The sequence below is a fragment of the Myripristis murdjan genome, chromosome 5 (assembly GCF_902150065.1).
Source record: "Myripristis murdjan chromosome 5, fMyrMur1.1, whole genome shotgun sequence".
Lineage (NCBI taxonomy): Eukaryota > Metazoa > Chordata > Actinopteri > Holocentriformes > Holocentridae > Myripristis > Myripristis murdjan.
The window spans coordinates 31,145,515-31,160,514 of NC_043984.1; the positions used below are offsets into that span (position 1 = coordinate 31,145,515).

The 15,000-nt window shown below is 43.0% G+C and overlaps 1 protein-coding gene across 1 annotated transcript in view; it reads right to left on the minus strand.

The window, feature by feature from the left end:
- epha8 (eph receptor A8) overlaps nucleotides 1–15,000 on the minus strand; it is a 102,926-nt gene that overhangs the window by 15,461 nt on the left and 72,465 nt on the right. The window contains exons 7-12 of the mRNA XM_030052112.1: nucleotides 12,589–12,744; nucleotides 11,643–11,807; nucleotides 11,381–11,551; nucleotides 9,331–9,455; nucleotides 6,042–6,204; nucleotides 2,918–3,050 (exon numbers count right to left, since the gene is read on the minus strand). Of these exons, the coding sequence (XP_029907972.1) occupies nucleotides 2,918–3,050; nucleotides 6,042–6,204; nucleotides 9,331–9,455; nucleotides 11,381–11,551; nucleotides 11,643–11,807; nucleotides 12,589–12,744 (913 nt within the window). The remainder of the gene's footprint in view (nucleotides 1–2,917; nucleotides 3,051–6,041; nucleotides 6,205–9,330; nucleotides 9,456–11,380; nucleotides 11,552–11,642; nucleotides 11,808–12,588; nucleotides 12,745–15,000) is intronic.

Sequence of the window (15,000 nt, forward strand, 5' to 3'; positions counted from 1 at the left end):
CATCAACATCACTTCCCAAGCCCTCACCACCACCAAAAGCATGGGGGTGCAATAGGAATGTGCTTTGGTCCTATTGCTTTTCTCCCTCTTCACTAACGATTTCAGATCACTGTTAGATTGATCTCAGAACACAGTGAAGACGCTGAAGACAGGCTGGAGGTGAAGAAGTCAGTCAACTGGTGCAGGGAAGTCTCGGTGAGTCCTTGTTAGCATAAACCTACTTATGACCCAACTGCTAGTCTAGTAAAAGCAGCCAGCGCACTAAAGTGAAGAGGGGGCAGCTGCACCAAGCCCACTGGGGTGTAGGCACTGGGGTTTGCCCTGTCAAATTTGAGTTTAACTAGTTTGGTCATTCAGTTTTTGGAAACTATGGATTGGATATGGATTAAAACTGTGGCAGCGGCTGGATTAAGACATCATCAGTAACTTGTTTAATGCACATTATTTGTGATGACAAGCTTTTCCTGTCATAGCAGCTGGCTAGCTCGACTATTTGAGAACTTGTGCTGTAAACAGCCTTGCTGGTTATTGTATTCATTTGTGGAATGCCAGTTTCACGGCAGACGCACAAGTTTGTTGTCACGTGTCGGGGCTGATGTGTGGCTTGATTGTGTTGACAATAATACGACTGTGTGGCTCTCTATGGCTGTATAGGCACCATCATCACTCACTGTAAAACTGTGTACTTACTCACTTTCTGTTATCGGATATTCAGATTCAGATTCAGATTCAGATTGCTTTATTTATCCCCGAAGGGCAATTCAGTTTCTACAGTCCCAAACAAAACAAGCAAACAACACATTCTCCTACACACAGCAAGAGAGGAGGCAATAAATGACGAGCGGGGAGATGAAAATACAAACCCGACTTAAGGAATACAAAGAAACAGCTGTTTAAAGTGCAAAGTGCTTAAGAGAGTTCATAAAAAATACAACACCGACTAAAAGAAATAGAAACAGCTGTATAAAGTGCTTGAGTATATTGCACAATAATGTTGCTCTGGATAGAGTAAAGTGCCAGGGAATAGCCTATTGCACGCAGAATATAAAATTATACAGAGCCCTAAAGGGTTAGTGCAAAAAACTGTGCCAGGCACCGAAAGAACAAAAAGAGATCTACTCTGCATTCAGCAGCTTAATGGCAGAGGGAATGAACGAGCTGGAGCAGCGGTTTGTCTTTCTGGGTGGGGGCAAGTAACGCCGCCCCGACGCCATAAGTATAAATTCTTTTGATAGAGCACGCTCGCTGTTGAAGATGCTTTTTGCTTTCTGGAGGACCCGACGCTCCCACAGAGAGTTTAGATCAGTCAGCTGCACTCCAATCATTTTTGACGACAAATGATGTGTCATTGTCTGTCCGACTGATTTATCCTTTATCTGACTGAGGTCTGTGCAGATTATGGCAAAATCCCTGGCACCGCCCATGGTTCTTAAACATCAGAGGTTTGCTAGGATGCTGTTTGTATTTGCACTTTTTTTTTTTCTCTGCTTTGCCCTTTTGTCCCCGTTCATCTTAGATTTGTTTCCACTTGTGGCCCTCACTCTGGCCCTCACTCCCTTTGCAATGATCAGCTGTGCGCCTGATGTTGATGCCCTCCCCTTAGCTCCCTACAGAGCCAGAAGTGAGGTGGACTTACTCTGTGCACTTACTCTACCACACCTATGATTCTAGTGGCTACATCAGCAGAAGCAAAGCGTGTAACTCCCTAATACACAAACTGAACTAGGTGACTTTTTGAATGAAAGACGTTGCTTTATTTTCAACCTAAATATGAAGCAACTATGTATTCATCTGCTGCACTGTGATTTTAAGCCGCACGCTGTCTCCCAACACCCACCACCTTTTCTTTCCTATGTAAAGAGGCAAAGCAGTCCCTGGTAGTGAAAAATGTCTTATTTCTGTGTTATATTTTGTGGGTAGGTTTTATCTTGTCACCAAACCACCAGTCTGCCAGACTTGGTTGCATATGATGTGGGTGTGTATTTTCCTGTCAATTAAATAGTTGAAAAAAACAGGCCAATCTCCATAAAATTTGGTGTATTCCTTACAAAGAGGAAATTGCAGCACTTTAAATGCTCAACTTATGTTAATGAAACATTTCTTTTTTTTATTTTATTCTACAATCACATTTGCATTTTTTTTTTTTTTAACTGGAAAACACCTTTAAATCCTTTAATTTTCTTCTCTCTCTAACAGAATGGAAATGAACTCCAGCTGAAAAAGTTAATATCCATTGAAGTATGAATTAATTAAGTGCAATGAAATTAATTATTCGTTGCTGTGCAATGGAGATGTAAGTTGAACACATCAAAAAGCGAGGAGTTGGCGGGAGGGGTGGGGGGTGGGGGGGGTGGGAGGGGGGTTGGGACTGAGAGGATAAGTGGGAACGTTTGGCTTGCAAACTACTGGACATGAATCAACATAATTAAATCCACTATGAGGTGGAAATTATGGGATGAGAAATAAGCAAAATAAGCCAGAATGAAGACAGGGAGGGTTGGTGAGATGAGAGACGCTCCTGCCGTGAGCTGAAGCATTTGCTTTCAGAGCTTCTCTCCACTCATCATCCTTGTTGCTGATGGAAAAGCATGCAGATTATTTGTGTGTAATTTATATTGTACCACATATCAGTGTGACAAGGGGGACCAAAGGTAGTTTAGCTTCACACACACACACACAGGTTTGAAATGAGATATTTCCCCATTCCCGGGGTACATCTTAAGGTCATATTGTAAAAAGGGCCTCATTCAAATTACATTATTATTTTGTTTACTTGCACCCTTGTCCTATTACTGTACATGTAGCAAAAGCAGGGTGAAATACAACAGTTACAAAAAATTAAAGGGGGAGGGGGTTCATCACAAAAACGACACAGAGGGAGACGAGGTAGAGTAGTGTAAGAAAGTGTTCCACACACAGCAGCGACGGGTAGTGTGGTAAAGTGTAGCCTTGCCGTTTCCTGCAGATGATGATGGCCAGGAAGGTGACCAGGCCGGACACCAGGGCCATGCAGATCCAGATGATGGTCATGGTGTTGTAGCGCAGAGGAGCTGCAAAGACACACAAATGCAATCTGAGTGTAAGACGAGGCGGCGGTGCCTTCACTCCCCGAGATTCTACAGGTTCACTGCAAAAAATACCCATCTTAACAACTCAATTAGCAGTATATTCAGTGTCAAAATCTTGTTTTTAATTAAAAAAAAAAAAAAGGTTAAAAAAAATCTGTGAATATAAATATGTTGAAACTGGGCAGAATAAAGCAGATCAGCCTACTAGTATCAAGAAAGTGACTGGAGATGCTGATTAGCACTGGAAACAAGTGTGATTATTGCCTCTCACTAGCAGATTTTTTTTTTCAGCTGTTATAAGAAAAGCAGGATTTTAACACACCGTCTCAGCACTGAGACTAACTGGTTGATTTCTGCAGTGTTTTCATAAGTAATGAGTCACAAACACTGTGGCACAGAGTTTTTTGTGAAAGGGAGTTTTTGCATCAACCTGGTTTGGTCTGCTTTAATCACACCGTGGTGTTTTTACTCAGGTTTCCTTAGAGAGGTGGGGACACATTCAAACTCTGGTGCAGACCAAACAGCCAAAAGTGCTAAATAAATAAATAAATAAATAAAAGTTTAAAAACCATGGTCTGCCTGAGAAGTCGGGACTCGGTGTACCTGTAAGCGCATTATGGAACATTTTGCTACAAGTGAGAACACAATCTGACTTAATAACTATAGGAGACAAAAACCAAAATACGGAGCATTCTGGACTGAAAGTGGATGTTGACTCCTGTCGCTGCCAAACAAAACTGCTGGCGCTGTGAAAATGAGCCGGGGACAAACTCGGGGTAATGATGAGGCGAGGGGGCTCATCTCGAAATACGGGCCGACGACGACATTTCATGACTGCTTGTAGAAACACATACAAAAAATAAATAAAATACTAACGTCTAAGTTCCAGCATTGCTCTGCTGTTGCACTGCACTGTCGTGTGTGACTGGAATTTTATACGGGAGATTCTCTTGTAAAAAAACCAAACAGCAACTTGAATCAGACCAAAGAAAGTCAACTACAGGTGTGAGAGCAAACTGAGTTAAAAAAAAAAAAAAAGAGCAGCCTCAACAAGGAGTGCCACCTTGATATTTAATGTTTTCCTTTTGAGAGTGCCCTTGACGTGCCCATTGTATTATAAGTATACAATGCTCAGCTTGTGTTGTCATCTATTTTGAAAGATAAGGTATGCTGTCCCAGAATGAGAAGCGATTAAGCCCCTCAACCTTTAAGTCGCGTCAAGCACGGCGTTATGAATAGCTGCGAAGGCTTGTTGTGTGATACAGGCTATAAGATAAAAAAGTAAAAACGTATCACAATGCTTTCGCTATCAAAGCAGCAGGCACGCAAACATGGAAAGTTGCTCGCTGTCACACGGTGGCGATCACTGTGAGAGGCCTTACAAAGCAGTCTTTATAAGATCTTTAGAAGTAATTAATGGAAAATGTTCAGCATTTCCAACATGGGCTCACAGCTGCGCTTGGCGTCTTTGCATACTGGCGGCTCCGGCAGCAGCGAGAAGGTAGCTGTGACAAATTGAACTTCAATACCCAGAAATCAGCTAATGTGTCATCAGTAAACAGCACAAAGCACGCTCATGTTTATCAGCCTGGCTGGTCTATGATGATTAACATCAAAGGATACCATAGGGACGAGAGAGGAAAGACCTCATGTTGGTGAGTCCAGCTTGGATTTCATTCGGAAGTTTCAATTTGTCATCCCTCGTGGGTTGAGAAGTGTTTGCATGATAACAACATGTAAATTCGGGGGGGGATGGTATATGCTTTTGTCGGCTGCAGCCCCACAGCGATTTAGGGTGAAAAGATTATATTTCTGCATAAACTCAGTGCAGCTTTAAGATACCTTATAGGAAATGGCGGCGGCATATAAGCTACCTTGCATATTTTCATTATTTTAAAAATGAAATGTGCATGCAATTAGGAGAGCTCCTCTGAGATTTAGCATGCTTGAAGAAGTATGAGTTTGTGCCAATTAAGAGTCACTGATGTTGGGAAAGCAATTTTCTGCGAGCGTGTTAAAGTTAAGATTATTACGTGAATTCAAATCCAGGCTGGAGACCCGAAGAAAACCTGAGGCGGGGTGTGCGGCTCTATAGTGTCGCACGGCTCCGGACGGCCTTGATGTGATTCCAAACCAAAGAGAAGATATTTTGCATCTCAACAACTCCAAAGTTAAATTTCTGCACCATGGTAGCAGGCACGACCCTATATGCGGGAAAACAGGCTACTCTGTCTAGTTTTCACATATTTTTGCACTTATTGATTTGTCAGCATGTAGGCTAAGTGGGATGTATGCAATCTGAGAGTTTCTGAGAGTGAACAGTGTCAGGAGGATAGTCTGGGTCCAGTGAGCAGAAGAACGGAGGCAGACAATTAGTCAATGAAACAGCGCTGGGACTCAGATCAGGGAGGAGGTTAAGCTTTGCTGACCTAGAAGCGATTCTGCACGTCATCTGCCAAATCCCCTATTAAGCAAGAAAAATACTGTAATAAAAATTATTTTTCAGCCAAGTGTATGTGTCACGCTCGCCTAAGGTGCACAGACACCCGAGGACCAGCCCTGCCTCACAAAGCTGTGTGCAGCGCTGTTTGAAGCCAGGACAGGCAGCGGTTTTGCTGACAGGGGTGACCCTCTAACAAAGCACAGATCGATGGAACAGAGGGATGGACTGAGGCGTTTTTCATCCCCCCCCGTGACACCCAGGCCTCTTTAGCCCGGCACGATGCTGGGCAGTCTGGCCCAGGTTTGAGAAGCAGCGCGGTGCCAAGTCTTTCAGCAGAACAAACAGTTCTGTTACTGGACTTTCTCCATCGTATTAATCGACATACAAATATGTGTGGCTGAAGGGTTCCTGTGGCCCGGGGGCAAGCATGAGGTCTCAAGCAACAAATCAGTGATATGGTTTGTTCTCTGTTTCTCCCCTTCTCTTTCTCTCTCTCTCACACACACTGACACACACACACACACACACACCTGCTTTCCCAGTCTGAATCTCCACATTCTGGCTGAAGCGTCCGCAGCCTGCTGATGTTCTGGCTCGGACCTGGAAGATGTACTTGGTACCAGGCTTCAGCCCAGAGACCCGGGCGCTTGTGCCTTTAGATTTCAGAGTGGAGTAGCTCTGCTCCTCATTATCCTGGAAGAGAAGGATCCACATTTAAGAGCACACCAATATTTGGGAGATATGTCTAGTGGTTAACTAACCTGCTAAATGATTACAAAATAGACACCAAAATCATCCATGTGTCCCGGTAAGATCATTTATTCCAGTGCTACATGCAAACAGCACTAGTAATATACAAGGAAGGGAGACTTTTTCCATTGATTAAACCTCGTTGGTGGTTTTGTTTGGCCTGTGTGATTTCGAAAAACATTTTAAAACTGAATTATCATTAACAACTGATGTAAACAGCTTTAATTTTGGAACTATGTAAGGTGAACAACCGCATATTCACCCGCTATGCAGCTTATTTTCAGATGTGCACTTATTCTCATCGACCAGCTCACCTCTGACACATACAGGAAAAGTAGTTCCTGTTAATTTATGAACATGTAATGCTTGTGGTCTTCCATCACCCATAAGATGTTACAGTTTTTTTCAATCACTTTACCTCCTCTGTCAACTCAGAAACGCTGGTATCAAAACAGTTAATCCATAGGCCTAATGAGAGACGCACTTCCCAAAATAACACATTTTGTTTGCAAAAGGCTCTTACCATGACAAAACATTTCAGACATGTAGCAAAAGCACATTTTGTCACCGCCCAATACAACTTGCAGTCAGGCGACATAATCCAGCCACTCACTCACTTCATACTCAACACCAAAATGCAACACACCCTTTTCAGTCTGAGCAGGTTCAACCTTACTTTTTTCCTGTGTGTATTGCAGTCATATTTTTTTTTTGACAATTTACAGAGTTACATATAGTAAAGCAAATAGCAAAAGCCAATATTTCCCTCAAACAACTCAACTTCTGCCCAAATGTGTAGATTCCTTCAGTCAGCTATACTGTACTGTAACACAGCTGACAGCAGAATGCAAAATACAGCTGTCAGTTTGAACCAGGTTCTCCTGTGAGCTGCACATTCAAATGTGAACTTACAGTAAAGACCTGCATCCAAACTCAGAAAGACTTTAAAGTGAAATTGTACTGTATTGATGGCAAAAACTGAAATACTGTAATTCACATACAGTATTACACAGAAAAACTCAAAGGAGTTGAAAAAAAAAAAAAATACAGAATACAATTTATAGGCCCCTTTTTTGTAGGTGCATACTGACTGATTGGTGAATGGTGATTTGTGGAAAGGGTAGTGATGCAGGTGCACTAGTGATTTCACAGTGATGCAGGTCATTTCTATCAGCTGTGAGCAGATGTTTTGCTTTTGACTACCATAGTGAAGTCAATGGAGTCAGGGCCATGTAAATGACACATGTGAGAAGTGTTGTGCAAAAGAGCCTGAAAAATGTGTGAATCCAATGAAAAGGTATGAACACATTTGCAAAAGAAAACTTCTGCTGTGGTTTGGAGGTGAAGATGACGACAAAGTGGATCCCAGTTTCATTATATTGGAAAAAGCGAATGAAAAAAACTGTAATGCTACCAAACTGTCAATATGGAGCACTTTAGCAGCCAATCTACTGAAGACACGTGGATGTTTACACCAGAACATACACTTTTGCAGTCTTCAAGCAACAGTCTGTCATGTTAAGGTGGTCATGATAAGAAACTGACCATCACAATTGACACAATAATGATGGTAACTGGTCAGTGTCCATCTTACCGAGTCTTACAGTCTCATATTAAGTCTTAAAATATTTTCTCGAAAGAAGTTAGAAATTCAGGCAATGGGATGATATAATTATTCTTGTTTCAGGGATTGAAACCAGGCAGAAAGAGACAGGTCACTGGTTCAAGAAAAATCCTTTTAACAAGTTGATTTGCATTGGGGTGGGATAAAAGTTATGTCGTGTCATTGCGGATTCTTCTCACCAGTTCTTAACGAAAGATAAACTTCACACAAATTCACAAATTCAGACTGGTTATGGTGGCAAATAATGAGAGGCGTTTTATTTTTCACCTCTCATTCAGTCAACCTGCGGCGCTTTGTGCATCGGCTATCGACTAAAAAACAAGGAAGGCATTCATTGTGTTGAATAAGTGTGGATGAAAAGAGGCGGATGAAAAGTCTCCTGCTTTTCATCCGCCTCTTGCACCGCTTTTTATTTTTCTGTTTATTTCATTTCAGCAGTCGCTCTCATCCAGACCGACCTACTGTTCAAAAGGTGTGAAAACAGAATAATAGTAATAATAAAGACGATAATAAGAGGTGCACGGACCAAAATGACAGGGTCAGAGTAATAAAATAAGTCATTCATGTGTCACTTGAAGGCCAAGTGCCAATGCATGGTTTCTACAGGACGCTGAGACCATCAACCAGACTCTGAGTCATTATTGTTGAGTCCAGTGTTATAGAAACCTTAAGTAAGCACATTGCTGACTTGTCCACTTGAAATCCCCCTCAGGCGTCGCCCCCCGAGCGAGCCCAGATTAAGACACCAAGCGCAAGAGACGAGCTAATCCTTCAGCACCCTCCACACCACCCTGCTTGTTTGGCTATGACGCTGCCGACTCCCCGGCCGCTCCCTCAGCAATTAGCTGATTTCTATCATTGCACACGCACACACGCACACACACCTCCCCGCACAAACGCACAAACACACATCCATGCACACGGCAATTAGCCCTCCGCCATGCTTATGCGCCCGCCAACCGCTTGCTGTCACTGTCACTTTCACTAACTTGGTATCTACACCAACCTCATCCTCTTCCCTCTCTCTCTCTCTCTCTCTCTCTCTCTCTCTCTCTCTCTCTCTCTCTCTCTCGACCCCCATTTCCTTTCAATTAGCTGAGCTGCCAGCGGGATCTTCTCTTGGATTAAGTTATCCAGAGTCTATCCAGCCGCACTCCTCTGCATTCACAATATCTTGGCTCAGCTTAGTCGCAGCCCTTTGAAGACAATGAGCTTATGTTCTCCAGGTATGGCGGTGACTGAGACATTTTGTTGTTCTCACAAGCTGCTAGAATAGGTATAAGGTAAGGTTTTTTTTTTGTGTTTGTTTGCTTTTTTTTTTTTTTCTTTTTGCAGAATAAACAGAATATGTTGACACAGCCCAAAAAACAAATAACTACAGTATTTTGTGCTTGGGTCTCAGGTGTAGCTTTAGAGTAGGCTAGTACACATGTAGAGTCTAGTACCTTCTCATAGTATTTGATGTCGTACTCCAGGATGACTCCGTTGGGCTGGTCGGGCTCGTGCCACAGCAGAGTCACGCTGTTCTGGCTGGCGTTTTCCTGGCGGATCGCTAACACCTCGGAGGGGGCTGCACGGGGAACAGGAGGGAATCACTTCGCAGTCAGTTCAACATGTAGCTCCTCAGTGAACAGCGCGGCAGATGAGGAAATTACCATGCAGTAAAGCCATTTTCGCAGTGGACTAGTATTATATTGGGACCTCGTGTAATTAATGGGGAACTCCTGACCTCCGCGTTTCTGAAAGCCATTTGCAAATGATTATGAAATTTGCTAAAATCACTAGTACCAGATGCATTTACATAAGGTCAAGATTTTACTTTTTTTTTTTTTTTTTGGTTTCCTCTTTGAATTATTACTACACCTACTACTTCATGCACTGCCGCCATCATTTCCTTATGACACAAGGAAGATAGAAATCATGCATCCAAAAATAGAAAATGAAGAAGAAATTGCATTTAAAAAAAAAAAAAAAAAAAAAAAACTATAGCAGAAATTATTAAGAGTTTGATTTTCACATGCTTGTCTGTTTCACCAAAATATAATAAGTAATTTGTTCTGGCATGCTTATTTTACAAATTACAGATATAATAGAGTTGCACACAACCAACAAATAACTGGAAATAAATGGCCCCCTAGGTAATTCATTCACTCAGATAACTTCCAAATGAATCAGTCCACTGCAGTTATTACTTCTTTCAGTTATTTTGAATATATGATGGATCTGAGTCACTTTTCGAGCATTTTAGAAGAAAATCTGTGTCTATACTGAGAGGAAATAGACCTCCGGCTGTGCTGATTTATGAATGGATAAATCATTATCGCCATCAATGGCATGATGGTCTAAGATCTTAATCCTTGCACTTGTGGTTACAGCTGTTCATGCCAGCTACAAATCCAGCTATTTGATCTGTATCTCTTAGATCACCAGCTATCCTGAATCCTGTAATCCAACATACTCAGGTTGTTTGCTCATTGCCCCCCCTCATTCTGTCTTTTCTCTACTATCTTGGTCTCAGTTTCTATTGAAAACTAAATGGGAGTCAGTTACCCAGAACGGCATTTGATGGCTGGCCACAGTGGGAGACCAGGCCCGAAAATCAACAGTGTTGCTCTTTCATCACCAAACCCCCTGATCCCACTTAAATTACCAATGGGTTCTTTGATTTATTGGGTGTGTTCCCACTAGTGCAATATTTTTTTAAAAGCGCCAGCACCTTTTCTACATCAAAGTCGATAGGGAGTGGCTGCAATTTGGGCAGAAAACAGAGACAAAGACGCAGCATCTGGCAAAATGGAGCGCTCGCTAAAGTTGTGAAAATTTCCACTTTCAGCGGAGCAGACACCGCTTTGACAGAGGAATGGAAACCAGCGATGAGGAAAGCAGCAGTGGTTGTTACTCTGATTACAGAGTCCACGTGGATCACAGAAGTGTCACAGTTGGACATCAGGGCTGTTTGCTGACAGTGGAAGCTACTGCAGCTGGTTCTTATGCAAACTATGTGTGTGTAGCACAACCTGCTTTTCATTGTCAGCACAATAAAGGCAACCCTTTGTTTTTTCAAAGATTGTTTCTGTTGCTTTATTTGAAAGCGGAGAGAGGGACAGGAGAGATGAGAGAGTACGGACATGCAACAAAGGCTATCTGCCTGGTTCAAATCCAGGATGATACGCTGCAGACATCTGAGCCACCGGGATGTCAGAGGGGAAAACTTTCTCTCATATTTAAAAACATATTTTTGTGGCATATCTGCCTTTTTGATAGCTTGCAGGGAGGAGAATTGGGAAGGATGGAGGGGTACAAGGCACAAGATTTGAACACAGGACATCGCCCTGCTACACTTTTTTCTCTTTCCATTTCTTATTTTTATTATTATTGTTTATTTTTTGAAGCAGACTAGTGTGAGCACACCCTCAGCCATTCACTCTGAAGCCCACAAACCCACTAGTCCAGAGCCTTGATGATGATGAGATGCGCTGCTGCTCAGTGCCCTACCTGCCTGGTTCGTGGTGATGTTGACCGAGACGTAAGGCGGGGGCTCGTTGCTCAGGTGCGTCACGCCGTTCATGGCCAGGATGCGGAAGGTGTAGTTGGAGTGGGCCACCAGGTTGAGCACCGTCACCCAGGGATCCGTCAGCGCGGCCTGGCGGGGGATGAAACGGACCGCCGCCGTGCCCGCGCGCTCCACCGTCCCGCCTCCCCCGGTGCCGCCGCCCCGCCCCTCCGCTCCCTCCCTTCCCTCCAGTTAGTCCCATGAAGGAGGCGCAGTCCTCGCAGGGCCCTCCCTCCCCCGAGCACTTCTGACACAGCACGCTGTACTGCAGGTCGCTGCGGCCCCCGGTGTCCAGCGGGCGACTCCACTCCAGATTCACTGACGTCCCGTTGACCGAGGAGATGACGCTCACTGGAGCCGACGGCGGGCCTGGAGAGAGACGCGGGTTCATTTCATAGTCATAGCTTTGAATCATTGTCTCGCAAGAGGAAATTGATTTTTCGTAGATAAGTTTGTTTACATAAAACACTTCAGTCCATAGTCACTGTATGTATGTGTGCATGTGTGTTTATGAGCCTTTGTGTATTTGCATGCATCCTTGCCTGTGGGAGTAGGTGTGTATCTTCCTGTGTTTGTGTTTGTGTATGTGTGTGTGTGCAGCATGTGCATTCAAGGGTGTATTTTTGAATGTTTACTTCTCTGCCTTTTTTCTTGAAGTTACAAAAATACATAGCAGTATCAGCATAGAGGTGGGAAGATATCAGAAATCAGTATCAGCCTTAAAAAAACATATTGATGTATCCCTAATATGTGTGGTAGTCAAAGAGCATGCAATGCCCTCAAGAGTTTGGTGTGTGTTGTGTGTGTGCATGTGTGTGTGAGCATGTTTTCGTGCCTATATGTACATGTCTACATGCAGATTTATTTTTGAGGGCGTATAAATGTGTTGGTTAATAAGTGTCCACTCACCCACAAGTGTGTGTGTGTGTGTGTGTGTGTGTGTGTGCGCATGTGTCTTTGACTGTGTGTGCATATGCCTTCACGTGTGCATGTGTGCATAAGGGTGCATTTTTGAATATCTGAATATTTCATGTTCATGTAGGCAAACTCACCCATGATTGGCAAGGGCATTTGTGTGCATGTGTGCGTACTATGCATGCGTATGCACGTGTGTGTGTGTGTGTGTGTGTATGTATGCGTGTGTGCTTACGGGTGCACGAGGCTGCTGCAGGGTCATCTGCTGCTCGGTAGTAGCTGGAGTCACAGGGGCAGGAGAGGGCGGCTCTGGTTTCTGAGTGGCTGTGTTGAGGACATTTACCACACAATCCGTCGCCCGCCACCGGCTTATAGAAACCCACCTCACAGGCTGGAGAGAGAGGGAGAGAGAGAGAGAGAGAAAGAGAGAGAGAGAGAGTAAATGGAGAGCTAGCTCATGATAAAATTGAGAGCGAGAGCAGGCAGAACAGAATGAATCACACCCCTATAGCGTGGCATGCATATCACCAGAAACACAGCTTCTTCAACTTTTTTAAAAACTGTGTCATCGCCTCCAAATCATTCCTTTTAGGGCACAACCCCCCCTCAACCCCCCCCACCCCCTCGCCCAAATCTATGTATAATTACAGGCCTTCTAACCGTAGAGACCGCGGAGCAGGGGAGATGAAAGTCATACTTCTTTCTGCACAGATTTGGGCTGAAAAGGCTTTGCACTGTTGATACTCCCGATGGGACCATCAGAATCCAGACCGTGTTTCAACCTTATTCAGCTCCTCTGATTCATATTCACTTTCAACTCTGCACTGATTAATAATGGAAGGGGCTCTGATAAATATATTCTCTTTCCAGGCGGTTAATAGGCTGCTTCTATGGTAAATGGGGCAGGGGTAAACCTCTTGTACACACACAGAAAGCAGACGCCGCCATGCCTGTGTTTGCTCTTCCTCACAGGCAATTTATGCTTCCCAGAACATTGTGGTTAGTTTACGGATGCAGTGTTTTCCTAACCTTGCCTTGTTAGGTTTACAGTAGACCATTTTTGGTGTTTAGACTTCAAAAGGTGCTGGAAGATCCATGAAATTAGATAACCAATACGAGTAAAATGATAACACAGCGCATTATTGAAGTGTATTCTTGGCTACTGCCGGAGACATTTTTAGATGCGTTTGAAAGGAATAAACTGTTCCCCTCTACTTGTACCTGAAAAGTACACATGCAGTTTCCCAGCAGGCTGCACACACACACACACGTGCACACACACATGCAAACACACACAGAATCAGCCATTTGATTAGATTTCATCATGTTGCATAGTGATATTTAATTTGATGCAACCGTTTTATTATATATCCAGCTGAATACCTTCCATAATTGGACTGAAAATAATCATGAACTCTTGAAAAATAGATTATTTATACAGCTATACATAATTAAGTCATGATAGACATCTAACATTAAAATTAAAAATGTAATAGCAGAGTACAAAAAAGAAAAAAGAAAAAAACATTGAAGGATAAATAAAAGCTAATGGACATGGAAAAACTATGCTGAAACTATAATCTTTGCTTCCCAAATCTGAAATAAATAAAATAACTTTGTATTCCGTGCCAGTTTCAGTATTTCATTTATTATTATAAAAAAGTAAACACAGAATTATCTACCCTCTAGCCAACAAACACTGAAACAGAAAATATCTTAAAAATTATAATACAACTGAGACCTAAATTTGAATCTAAAATGAAAATTAGAATAAAAAATAAATTCGGAAAAAAAAGCTCCTGTTTTGTATTTTTATTTGGGATATTTGAGCTGAGTATTTCAAGGCCCAGTTTTTAATTTCAGATTGTGAAAAAACAAAACATCCCTTAAGTTTTGTCACCTGCTTGTTCTACACCTCTCCTGAGTTTGGCGGTCCTGCGATCCTGCTCACGGTTTTTATTTTCAGAAGTGACATGGCAAGAAATCACCTCGAGCCAATGAATATAACAGGTAATGTGATGGGGGAGACACACGGCTCCTCTATAATTATTTTCCACCAGCCCCTCATTATTAGGTAGATAATCTTGCATCGCTGGTGACTCTGTCTCAAATTCGCGGATCTCTGGAGAAATTCAAGCAGAGCAGCTACGGGGCCGACACACGATGGGCTGTCACTGTCCCTAAAGCCAATGAAACCGCGGCGCTGGTGCTCACCTGTGGTTCGTCCTGGCTCCATGCTACTTATATGCTAATCTTCCACTGCCACACCTCCGTCTCCAGCTCATTAACTTGAGGACAGACGGCAGTGAGTGCACATTTCTCTTTACCCTTTCTTATTCTCTTGCAACACAGGCTGTCACCCGTGTTTAAAAGAAAAAAAAAAAAAAGAAATTTCTGCCAGTTAGTCAATATGGTGTTGCTTTCCTGTCTGTCCTCGAGCTAAGAAGCTGTAAAGGCTTCATCAACTCAACTCTGATGTCAGGAGTCAACTTGTGTCAAGAAGAGATAGATGTTTTTGTGTATTATTATTATTGAATGCAGGGGCGCCGTATATGGGGGAAAAGTTAGGACAATTCCAAGGGCCCTTGCCTGACAGGGGCCCAAAAAAATAGGTAAAAACTAATATAAAATTATTAAACCATCATTG